Source organism: Alternaria postmessia (assembly GCF_024291825.1).
Source record: "Alternaria postmessia strain BMP 2775 chromosome Unknown scaffold_15, whole genome shotgun sequence".
Classification (NCBI taxonomy): Eukaryota; Fungi; Ascomycota; class Dothideomycetes; order Pleosporales; family Pleosporaceae; genus Alternaria; species Alternaria postmessia.
Window position 1 is genome coordinate 411,008 of NW_026260088.1, and position 11,790 is coordinate 422,797.

The following is an 11,790-nucleotide window of genomic DNA, read 5'->3' on the forward strand; positions in this document are numbered from 1 at the left end:
TAGATTAGGGCGGCTGGGTAAGGACAAAAGTTACGTCGGGTGTATATGGACTGGTAAATAAGGATGATGGGAGGATATGGACGACGAATGACTAGATGTTTGTACTCAATACCAATGCAAGAATATCTCCTCTTCACAGACGGTGTCGTCGTGGTACAATGTATGTTTTGCAGATGGATTGAGGTCTTTAGGCCACCTGCACAACCATGACGTGGCGACCTTGATGCTACCAACACCCCATGGACAAGCTCCACTCGAGGCTGCACCGCCTCAGTGTAGATTGAAGATCTCGGCATTTCCATCCGAACCAAGCTCTAAATAACAACGCCTTCGAAGCTTGTAGCTACAGCAACTTTTTCCACCAGAACAACATAAGCTTTGAATCAACTGTCACCAAACGACCCTACCACGAACGACAACAGCAAACGCAAAAATGTCTCAATATTTCGGCGGAGTGCAAGCACTCTCCGGTGGCCTCGCCAACCAGGAGCAGCTCCGTCGAAACGCAATAAGAAAATTGGAAGCAGAGGGCAAGATTGAGAAGGGTTCTTGGGAGAGGGAGATGGCATCGATAGATCACGATGGCGTGGCCACCAAGAAGAAAGAGGTGAGCAAAGTCGAGGAGACAGGGAAAGAATATCAGGGTGGTAAGAATGTTGGTGGACGGACTAGCACCACGGTGTATGAGGCGCCATCGACATATGAATCCAAGGAGGAGGGCTCCACTGGAAATGGAGAGGCATCGACAGGTGTGAAAGGTGCTGTGCGCAAGCTGTTTAAGAAATGAGGGGTAGGAGAGGCGGATGTAACGTGAACAATGGATGGAAGACGTACTCAACACTTAATACCAATTGATGTAAGATTGTCTCCTCTTTGTATCTGGTGTTCAGTATGGTATGGTGGACTCGATGTGAAGAGGTGGTTTGTACGTACCTATCCCTCGGTCCATCACCACACCGTAGAAGCTCCACTCGAGCTTTACAAGGTTCCTTCTCGGCACATCGCTATCCGAACCAAGCTCCAAATGCACAACCCCTCCGAAGCTATACAAAGCTCCCCCGCCAAACGCCGTACACAGGATTCCTCCATTGACAACAGCAGTACACACAGGAGCTCCATTCAACCCAAACGGCTCACTCACTCGCACACGGCCCCCTTCCCAACTCAGAGCTGATTACCTTGAAGAGAAAGTTGAAACGAGATGGCATCAAACCAAGGACCCCGGCGTATCGGACAATGGCTATATCTCCGACCAGAGTGTATCGACGAGTATAAGAAATGTCATGCGGCAGTGTGGCCAGAAGTACTAGAACAGATCAAAGACAGCAATGTTAGGGATTGTATGTCGCCTGTCTTTTGTTTGCCCTCGTCTTATACAGGATTAACATTTGTTAGACTCTATATTCCTCTCTCTCTCGCCTCGACCCACTCTCTTCGCCTCGTTCAAATACGTCGGAAACGCGTTTGACGAGGATATGGCACGCATGGCCGCCAACAAAAAGGTGCAAGAGTGGTGGGCCATGACGGATGGAATGCAAGAATCACCAGTTGAGGGGGCGCAGGGGAGCGCAAAGGGACCGGGATGGTGGGGACAGACCGAAGAGGTGTTTTATGTGGAGTAGAAAGGAGGATGGGAAACAAGGACAATGAGAACGAAAAAAAAGTAAAATAATTGGTATCAAAATAAGCTACCGGACATTGCGTCTCCACTCGACACACCCATGTCTTCTGTCCAAAGGAAACCAAACAACCTCTCAGTTTCTCCTTCCCACGTCCTACATGCTGTGACATTGAAGACAAACGTGCCACGCAATTAATGCTTCCCACACTAACACACGCTATGGCTACCTCGATGCCACACCTTGGCTCTATCTGTCTGTGCAGCCTTTACAACGGCTCGTAGTCGGCACTGGTATCTCCAACCCAACCATACCACAACGCGACCACTGTATTCGCCGCAACCCACACACCCGCATATCCTACCGCACCAACAACGTCGGTACCAATGAGCGTCATACACCGTTGGACAGTACCGGCGAACAAGAATGCGTTCAGAATAAGCGTCTGCTGAATCAGTGTCCTAGTCCTCTTGCTGAAGTTGAAGAAGTTGTGTTCAAGCGTCTTGGGCAGGGTCGCGGTTGCGGGATCGAACTCGTCAGCCGGTGTCTGGGTACCGGAGCGCTGGGCTGCGAATGAAGGGTTGAGCAAGAAGGCCTTGGCGGCAATGCCGACAACGACAGTCTTGATGAGGATGGACACGGGAGTCTCGAGATGTGCGGCTTCCAGGGTGGGGATGTCGAAGTACTGGACGAGGAAAGTGTTCAGGAGACCGCTCTTCAGGCCAGCCCAGAGAATGGTAACGTAGACGCCTGCTGCGAGCATCGAGGAAGAGACTTGGACTTGCACGCTGTTGAGGAGGAAGCGGTTGCGCAGGGGCTCGTTGCTCCTGTGGACGATGGAGCGTGGGCGGAGGAGGTACGTGGGTACGGCGAAGGAGAGGACCTCAATGGAAATGTTGGCCGCGGCGGTCAAGGCCGAGATGTCGTAGAAGGTGGTAAGGAGGTAAGTAAAGGGCGCGTAGGTAAAGACGGTGAGGGCCGAGACATCGTAGACTGGATGCTATTAGCCATGGCGTGTTTGTGAAGGGGCATCACCCAGCGTAACAGTTGGATCACCTACAGTCGTAGTTGAAGTACCACGTCATCCAAACCGTCAGGAAGCGCATGGCAATGCGCGCGACGGGCGAGTAGAAAGACGTGACATCGTCCTCGTTGGGCACTTTGCTGACGGTGCCCAGCTCGGGCTTGAGGAAATTGGCGGTAAACTCCCAGAGCAGCATGTTGATGCCCATGTTCAGGCTGATGAGGATGGGCACGCGCAGCGCCGTGGGGAGACGCGATCGTACGGGCGCGCGTGTCGTCGCATTGGGGACGACATCTGGCGCTTGGCGCTCGATGACTGCCGTGGGTGCCATTTGTCGCGTCGTGTCGCGTTGCTGTCGCGTTGTCAATGTGGGTGGGAAGAAAAGAAAAGTACGAGTTGATGTGCGCGCAAGGCTGAGATCGATCGCGCCTCGGTGGGGAGAATGAATGGATGGGTGGTGGCAGGAAGCGTGAGTGCGAGCTAGTCGACAACTTTGTTTTGGAATGACGCAGCTTGCGAAAACAGCGAACAGCGCCCGTGCGCACTCGAAAACATGGCCAAGACTTATTTCACTGTATGGATACACACTTTTCTAAGCATTCCAGGGCGCGTGAATTGACTTGGAAAATGTACATTTCTCTGAGCTTGGCACAGGGCACGAACAATCTCCAGGGCACGGCATCTTGGTTGTGAAAAGGATCATATCAGTCCATTAAGCAATCATATTTGCAGTCGTCCAGCCCATGTGCTACAACATTATCCATGCTCTAGACAAGATACCTAAAGTCTCCCATCTTCTTCTTGCCCTCCTCGACATCAACGCCCTCCACAGCAGCAGTCTGTTCGGCAACATCGTCATGCACAACCCAGGCGTCAAGTCCATCGTCCAACCGCTTGTTCAGTCTGACCAGGATAATCTTGAAGATGAGACAACCAGCAATCGTAACACCAAACATGGCCGTAACAACTCCGTAGCTGTTCCTGTAACCATTGTCCGACATGTTCCACACATACGATCCAGCGATGTTTCCCAGCTGCGAGAACGCGTTGATCATAGCGATGGCGACGGCACGCTTGGCTGGTGGGCGCGGGAACGATGAAGAGATCCACGAGTAGAAGACGATGAATCCGGCGTAGGATGATGCCTGGAGGAACAAAGCAACGTAGCGGCCAGCAGTGTTCGATGTAGCCATGGAGATGACAAACCCAACGATTCCGAACATGATCGGACCAACGATATGCCAGAAACGTTCTTGCTGGCGATCGGCGTGCCACGCGTTGATGAGAGATACGACGCAAGCGAACGCCCACGGAGGTGCAGACATGAGCAGCGTGGTGATGTATCCGAAGCCGAGGGTCCTCGTGAGTGTTGGGAAGAAGGCGTTGAATGACAGTCCAACGACGTATGCAGTAAACGTCAACATCATGACATAGATCTTGACATCCTTGACAGCCATGTAGAGACCAGCGAAAGCAGATTGCTCGGCGGAATCTTCATCTGCTTCGCCTACATCCTCTGTCATGCGCAGAACAGCAACGGCGCGTTCTTCCTCGGTGAAACCCTTGGAGTTATGCGGGAGATCCGGCAAGATCCATATCGCGCTGATAGCAATCACCATCGTCGCCGCACCCTCAATCCAGTACAGCCACCTCCAAGCTCGGTGTCCAAGAACGCCTTCCATGTTTCCTAGTACAGCGGCTCCGACCAAGGAGGAGAAGGCGTTGGAAATCAGGTTTCCGCAGAAGAGAATGGCGTTGCGGAGTGTGAGTTCGCGGCGCGTGTACCATTTTGAGAGAATGAGGAGCGCTCCGGGCAGGAAGGCGGCTTCAACGAAACCGATGAAAAAACGGATGGCTACCATGCCGGCGAAGTTGTTGACATTACCCGAGAGGGTGGAGATCATGCCCCAGATCAACATAACGACGGCGATGTAGAGGGATGGTCTTGGTATTTTGTTGATAATCATGTTCGATGGCACTTGCATCAAAATGTATCCAACGTAGAGAATACTCAGACATGTCGAGTACTGTGTTGGAGTGAGACCAAGATCTTCCTCAAGACCACCGAGACGCGCTGCGGCAATGTTGTTTCGGTCGAGGTCTGGTTGAGAAGAAAGGTTAGCGAAAAGCGTCTTTCGTATCCGACGCGGTCAACTTACAGTTCATGATGTAGATCAAGACGAAAAGCGAACACCGTGCATCCAGCTTCCGCTTCAACTTCTTCTCAACTTCCTGTCTCCTCTCCGGACTCATGTTGGCAGCGAGACCACCAGGCTTCGTGTGGTGCTCCGACACCTGAGCCGCATCTTGGGCGGAGATCTTGTCGTCTGCGGGATATTGCGTCGACGCCATCTTCGCGATCCTCTTCTCTTGTTCTGCAATGGACGAGATGCGAGAAACCTCGATAGACGTTCCATACAACTCTGGGGTCCCCTCTTAATATACCAAAAAGTCGGAGATACCGACTCCCACTACCCGCTTCCCATTACGGGGCCCTCCAGATTATTTACCACCCTACCCCACTATCTTGGCCTGCATCGAACCAAACACCGTTACATGGTGTGCGCGCATACCCCAACGAGAACGTGCATATACGCGCCCCAGTCATTCTATCAAAATTTTCTAGTAAAACCAGAGTGTTGGTATGGGGTGTGTCAAGCGCACGATTCAGGTCATGTGTGGGAAGAAAGCGGCGATTGTTGGCGTTTGGCGTCTGGCGTCCTTGCCCGCATATGTGCTCTTCCCCGCATTAGTCGTAGTGCGCCATTGGACGACTAAATCTTCTTCCTGATAGTTCATATCCGTTGACTCGTTTCCCAGCTGGCCCAGCATCTTGGCCCGGGGTTTTGGCGACACTTGACATGTCCAAGATGTCGCCCAAGAAAACACTTGACATATGTTGCGCGGGATGGGCTTGCTTCCGTGGGCTTGGTTCCTGTTAACGCCTGGGGATGGGTGCCCGGTAATCGATGCCGGCTTCTGCGCATTGGCATCAGACACCGAGCCGACTGTCGCGAGCCAGTATCCATATCCGATGACCGCGCTTGCGCGTTAATGCATCCCGAAGCGAACTACCAGTGCCGCCCCCCAACAAACGGGACGGCGACGGGTTCTGAACAGCGGATTTTGAGCCGCAAGTCTGACGTCGCTGTCGCATGCAGATATCGAGTTCAGTGCTCGGGGAAACAGCCATCTACGTCGCACCAAAGTCGCTGGAGCGCAAACAAAGAAGGCTCATTCGCTACCCGAGTATCGTGCCCCGGACCATCCCTCCTCCATTCCCCATAGCGGAGACGTCAATCCTCCAATGCGCGCTTTTTCTCCGCTCACATGAGCCGCACGTTCACCGCCCTGGTCCAGCCGGTACCCGTCGACAAAGCTGGAGTGGCTGCATCTGGAGATACCACCGATGTACGTGAATCGTCGGCGGACAGCCAAGGCGATTGCCTCCGCGGTACAACTTCGGATCGGAGCTTCATGTGGGTCGGTTTTTGGGGTCGTTGCAAGCATGGTGGAAGATGGTGGTGGTGTGATGGATTGATTACTGAGATCTTTTGGTTTCCATGGTTTTGGAGCCGGGGTCGAGCTTCCTTCCATGAAATTAGTGTAATTGGAGTTTGGAGTTGTCGCGTGAGGGCGTGCTAGCTGAGAAAGAGGAAGGAGCATGGAGATCTGGATGTTGGTTTCGGAGATAACAACACATGGAAACTCCTTACTCCATTCTACGTCTAGCTGATTATCGTTAGAGACCTTGGGACGAAGCCCATGACGGAGTAGGATGTTACGCGCGTAAGGACTTGTCGCATGGAGGCGCGCCGACCAAGGCAGAGACACAGCATGAAGATGCGGACAGTTCCTTTTGGGTATAGCAACATATCAATAATTCGGTCAGTAAATTGGAACTTTAGAAGTGCTTTCCATTCTTCTATCGTCAAGAATAAAGCTTTTTGGGAGACGAGTGGCGTTTGGTATGCAGACTTCTCGCGTGAGGATGCGCTAACTGAAGGAGAGAAAGAGCATGGCGAGTTCGGCTTTTGAATGCAAGAACAACAGCTCATGATGAGATTTCGAGCTTCCAAAGGATAGATATGATTTTATATCTTCTTCTTGACTGAGAGCTGACAGCTTAATTCCATGTTTATACGCTCGAACGTGTTTGACGAGGTGGCAGCGAGTTTGTATAGCATAGTGGCGTACTGATCAATTGAATCTCTCGAGAGGCTCCTGAAGTGGCCCTCTTTATGTTTTGGAGCATAAGATTCATCAGGGTCGCTTTTGGGGAACGACGGACGGACGCAGAACATGTGGCTTTTTGGTTGAAGTTTTGCAGAATGTAGTAAAGGAAGTGTATGGAAGGAGTATCTCTTTGTGGAGAGCGGAGAGTCTTTTATAGCAATCTTGCGACTGCTGACCCAGACCACACAGTTCACTTTCTGGATCACAGATTCAGAGGTATAGGTCCAGTATATGAGAACCAAAAAGCCGAAGATCTTGGCAGCATGATCTTACTCATGACATCTTCCTAGGTCTCAGTCCGGTCACATCCATGGTATGCAAAACTAAAGTTTTTGGTAACTCATGATACGAACATATCTAAGAAGAACGTCGTATTGAAGACAGATAATCCAGCAATATATTCATATTTCCCAGTGTTTTAGACCTTCACCATTCGACCGAAGACATCTTGTGATTGCGCTGTCGTTTTCGTGTTTTCTCAAATTTAGAGAGCGTCAGAAATAGAAAATGAAAAAATAGAAGAAGCTTGAGAGTCTAGGATTGCCAAAGCAAGACATCTCAATTTGGTTCAGATCTCGAGCGGACCGCAAACATTGCAAAGTGGTGATTGGTTTTTGGTATCTTCTCAAGTGAAAAGAAGTGTAGAAAGAAGAGAGTCGGCGAACGGAAGACTGTCACAGCGTATGGCAGCAAACAACCGAATTTCTTTCCTTCGAACTCAGCCCCACAAAAAACATGGGCACACAATGATTAGGTTTTGGTACTTCGCAAGTTGACATGGGTATCAGAGGATAAGGTTGAGTGAACCGGAGAGATTGATTTTCCATTTGGAGAATAATTTTTAGGGTACGTCGAGAGCTGTCCAGGATATTTCGATCCGAGCGGCTTTTTGGATAAGATCAGACCAGGAAAGGCTTTTCATAGTGATGACAAGTGAGATCTCTTGGCAGGGGTCTTCGAATATGTCTAAATAGAGTTGTTGAAGGCTGTTGGTCGTCTTCTCTCGTGTACTACAATCAGAAAACCTTTCGTAAAGAAAGTCGGCAGCGAGAAGCAAACGTCTACAAATGGCGCAGGGTTTTGATTCCGAAAGGTCAGGATTGAGCGATTCCATGAGGGCTGATGTGAGTTGGTCGGGATAGTAAACAGAATATGTCTGGATGCTGCCAGTGATCGTTTTAGAGAAAAAGAAAGGGATAGTGGTCATAAAGGTGAGTCCATGTTTTTTTTTGAGAAGCACCCAAAGAGTGGGTGTAAAGGAGGAAGGAAGCATGTGGAGACAATGTAAGGCTTTTATACATGTCCTCAATGTCCTCTCAGTACGTGGCTATCAGTCTTTCCTTGTTTGTATGTTTGCCGGCGACATTCCCTTCCGCAGAAACATGCCGTCTCGTAGCAATATTTTTGAGACACGCAAAGCCAGCCATCCATCATCTCGAAGAGGTACAAGCCATGAGTTGAATTGCGGAAGATTGCTGGAGGACACATGATGATGGCAGCTTGATTTTTCAGTAGCCACCGCTAAGAAGAACATGAGACATGAGAGTGTATCTTGGTTGTCTTGGAGAGGAGCTCGAAAATAGCCATGGCGAGGTGGCCATTGTATTTCAATATCTCAAGCGATTGGCAAGAGACAGCAAACCGAGAACACGCACACCAGCGGGAACTGTATTGAAGAGGGTGCTCCGCAAACAAGCCATGGGAATTTTGAGTTGCGACTTTTGGTGTTTCATGTGGTCGGAAAGAAGAACAGGAGACATAATACGGACTCTAAATGTTTTGGAAAGAAGGCTCGAGGAAAAAATAGCATGTTGTACGACGACCCATTTTGATCCCTTGGGTGGTCGGTAAGAGAAGAGCAGAAAACATGTAGAGAGCCCTCAGCAGTTTTGGAAAAGAAGTTTCGAAGGACGAGTCATGGCGGTACTGCTAGTATTTTTGATGTTTGGAGAACAGGAGTAGTTGTAGGGGAAAGAAAAAGTAGGTGAGCTTCGCGAAATTTATATACACTGCCGCCGAACATGAGATGGCGATATCCGCCGTGTGAGTCACGAGTGACACGCATCAAGTCTTCGTTCCGTATTGTACATGGCGACCTATCTACAGCCATTTTAGTGAACCATAGTCTCCAGTGTGCCCACAGGCCTCTCCACAATATCGATACATCCATCCACGATGCTCTGCCTTGCTGGCTCACTGCTAACATTCTGGCCACCCAGATACAATAGCCAGACCAGCCTGCCAACCCTCTCATCTCTAACCTCGCCCAACCAACTGCTCTTGCCCATGACCTCCTGCTTGCTATTCGCTGCCTTCACAATAGGTTGGTACAGCGCACCTAGATGCCCGTTCTTATTCCGTGTCAGGATAATGACACTACCCTTGGGCGCTTTGCCCTTTCCCTGGAAGAGGTTCCTGAACTCCTTCATCGCCAGGCCAAAAGACTCATCCTGGAACTCGCCCTCCTCAACCGGCTTAGGCAAAGAAATGGATTTGTTCTCGGCAGCCTGCTGTCTGATCAACTCAGCCTGTTTCCTCCTCACTTCATCCGTGCGCGACGCAATTCCGCGCATCCAGCCATCTTGCAGATGCTTGAAGTCTGTGCCGCGGCAGGGTACAACTCGGAATGCCATGTCAACACCATCCATGCCGTTCTTGGCCAAGATGGACTCCCAGATCTTGTTGCTCTTTTCGGGGTCGAGCAGGGACTCGCGGAGGTCCTTTTTCTCATTAGGGATCAGGGCAGAGGCGGTGGGGTTTACGGTGTTGATGAGGTGGTTTTGGAGGGTAGAGAGGTCGGCGGTTTTGACGTAGAGGCCCACAACGTAGACTTGGACACGGAGGAAGGAGACTTTCCGGATGCCGAGACCGAGGAGTGTGTATTCGGCGTCGGTAGTGATGGCTTCAGGACCTGAGGTGTCTGTAGGGAGACGGATGGTGCGTGGGAAGTAGGGGACGTAGGATGTGCCTGTTTCGACGAGCTCGATGGCGTCGGGATCTGAGGCTTGCGGGTTGTCGGTGCCGCCTGGTGTTGCGATGACTTTGTCGCCTGCCGCGATGACCACCTTCTTTCCTTGGAACTCTTCTGCCGCCTTGCGCGGTGCGTCGTTCTGGATGGGTGGGCCCATGATCCTTTCTACGATGCCCCGGCGTGGCTCTTCACCTTTCTCTTCTAGCGGCGGTACGTCCCATAACCTGACGAGGAAGATGGGTGCAATCATGGACAGTGCAGCACCCAGAGCGAGCCAGTTCCGCTTTTTTATCAATTGAGCACGACGCATCGCCTCTGCGCGATGTACCGAGACGAAGTCCTCATCTGGGCGAGGAACCTTGGGGCGGGCGCCTTGCTTGAGTATGGCTTCAAGATCTGCCCTACTGGAGCGCGTGTTTTGGCGAAATTGGGGGTTGGAGCGGAGGGGCGCAGGCGTGTTGAGGCAGCGGAATACTGGCCGCCGAGCGGCGTGTCTTATCGAGTTCATGGTGGCTGCATTGACCGGGTGATGTGGTGAGAGAGAGTGGAGCAGCTTGGACCAGGGCTCGATGATGTCGTCGCCGGTCTGAAGCGAGCACTTTAGCGTGGCTTTCACTGCGGCGCGTCGCGTCGGCCCTACAGAGTAAATCTACAGCCCACCTTGCAAATAGGTCAACGCTCGACACCCCGCCTTTGCGGCTTCTAGACGACACAACATGCCTCCACATAGACCAAGACGAGCGGAAGAAGCGACCCCGACCCCCACACAAACCCAACGGCGCAGACGAGATGATACACCCGAAGAAGACGAGGATGTCGACATGGACGAGGCAATGAACCAGGGCAGCGGCAGCGTTGACCAGCTGGCAAAAGGCTTGGTGCGATATGCCCTGTCGTGCGAACGTTCACGGAAGCCTATCAAGCGCCAAGATATCAATGTAACGGGTGGGCGCATTGGAAACCACATATGACACGGGACTAACAGTGGCAGTACTCGGTTCAACATACACTCGACTATTCAAGGATGTCTTCGCACAAGCAAACAGTCAGCTCATGGACGTCTTCGGCATGCAGTTGGTCGAACTGCCCAGAGCGGAGAAGGTGACACTGCGACAGAAGCGCGGTATGCAATTCATCACCACTGTGCTGTCTCTGACCTGACTTCTCTCAGCTGCCGCTGCCTCGGATTCCCAAAGCAAAAACACAAGTATTTGGGTTCTGCAAACCATCCTCCCCGACCAATACCGTATACCCGACATCATCGGCCCTTCGCGACCAATCGAAGAAGACATAAATCGAGAAGACTCGTACGTGGGACTATATACCATGGTCATCGCCCTTATCACAATCCACGGCGGTCTGATACCAGAGGGCAAGCTGGATCGCGCCCTCAGACGTATGAACGCAGATCAGACGACGCCCATGGGGACCAAGGACAAGACGCTCGCGAACATGATCAAGGATGGGTATATTGTGAAGGTCAAAGACACCCAGAACGGGGGCGAAGAGACGATAGACTATATCGTTGGGCCCCGAGGCAAGATGGAAGTCGGGCGGGATGGTGTCGCGCAGCTTATACGGAAAATATTTGGGGACAGCGAGGATGGGGACGAGCTGGATAAGAAGATTGAGAGGACGCTGCAGGTGGCTGGCGCGAATGACGATGCTGCGCCGTCGGTTGAGGCGGCCAACGTTGCATCGCAGGCGAACGGACGGAAACGTGGGCGGCCGAGAGGCGAAGGCGACGAGTAGGCTGGAGTCGAGCAGTCTGTTGGCGTTATGGAGAAGGAGACGACCTAAGATACCCTGTATAGTTGTACTGCATTATTCTTTGCCTCGAAACTCTGGCGATGCTAGTCGTGTTAGTGATGGTAGGTAGCTCCAAGCTCCCCTCGGAAGGATTCGAGGTTGCATCATCGGCCCAGCAAGCGCCAGAAATT

General features: G+C 51.7%; 5 protein-coding genes across 5 annotated transcripts; 2 read left to right on the forward strand and 3 right to left on the reverse strand.

The window, feature by feature from the left end:
- Window positions 1-433: 433 nt before the first annotated feature.
- J4E82_003564 (uncharacterized protein) lies at window positions 434-1,622 on the forward strand (the record flags this gene model as incomplete). Its single annotated transcript, XM_051729849.1, has 3 exons — window positions 434-758; window positions 1,257-1,340; window positions 1,396-1,622. 3 exons carry the CDS (start codon window positions 434-436, stop codon window positions 1,620-1,622), a joined length of 636 nt encoding a protein of 211 aa, XP_051590523.1.
- A 265-nt stretch (window positions 1,623-1,887) lies between these two features.
- J4E82_003565 (uncharacterized protein) lies at window positions 1,888-2,974 on the reverse strand (the record flags this gene model as incomplete). Its single annotated transcript, XM_051729850.1, has 2 exons — window positions 1,888-2,612; window positions 2,680-2,974. The coding sequence occupies 2 exons, from the start codon at window positions 2,972-2,974 to the stop codon at window positions 1,888-1,890; spliced, it is 1,020 nt and encodes a 339-aa protein (XP_051590524.1).
- A 436-nt stretch (window positions 2,975-3,410) lies between these two features.
- Window positions 3,411-4,995, reverse strand: J4E82_003566 (uncharacterized protein; the record flags this gene model as incomplete). Its single annotated transcript, XM_051729851.1, has 2 exons — window positions 3,411-4,744; window positions 4,803-4,995. The coding sequence occupies 2 exons, from the start codon at window positions 4,993-4,995 to the stop codon at window positions 3,411-3,413; spliced, it is 1,527 nt and encodes a 508-aa protein (XP_051590525.1).
- Window positions 4,996-8,990: 3,995 nt separating this feature from the next.
- On the reverse strand, window positions 8,991-10,358 carry J4E82_003567 (uncharacterized protein; the record flags this gene model as incomplete). The annotated part of the gene is made up of 1 exon (XM_051729852.1): window positions 8,991-10,358. The coding sequence occupies one exon, from the start codon at window positions 10,356-10,358 to the stop codon at window positions 8,991-8,993; it is 1,368 nt and encodes a 455-aa protein (XP_051590526.1).
- A 208-nt stretch (window positions 10,359-10,566) lies between these two features.
- On the forward strand, window positions 10,567-11,602 carry J4E82_003568 (uncharacterized protein; the record flags this gene model as incomplete). Its single annotated transcript, XM_051729853.1, has 3 exons — window positions 10,567-10,795; window positions 10,842-10,973; window positions 11,022-11,602. 3 exons carry the CDS (start codon window positions 10,567-10,569, stop codon window positions 11,600-11,602), a joined length of 942 nt encoding a protein of 313 aa, XP_051590527.1.
- Window positions 11,603-11,790: the final 188 nt, after the last annotated feature.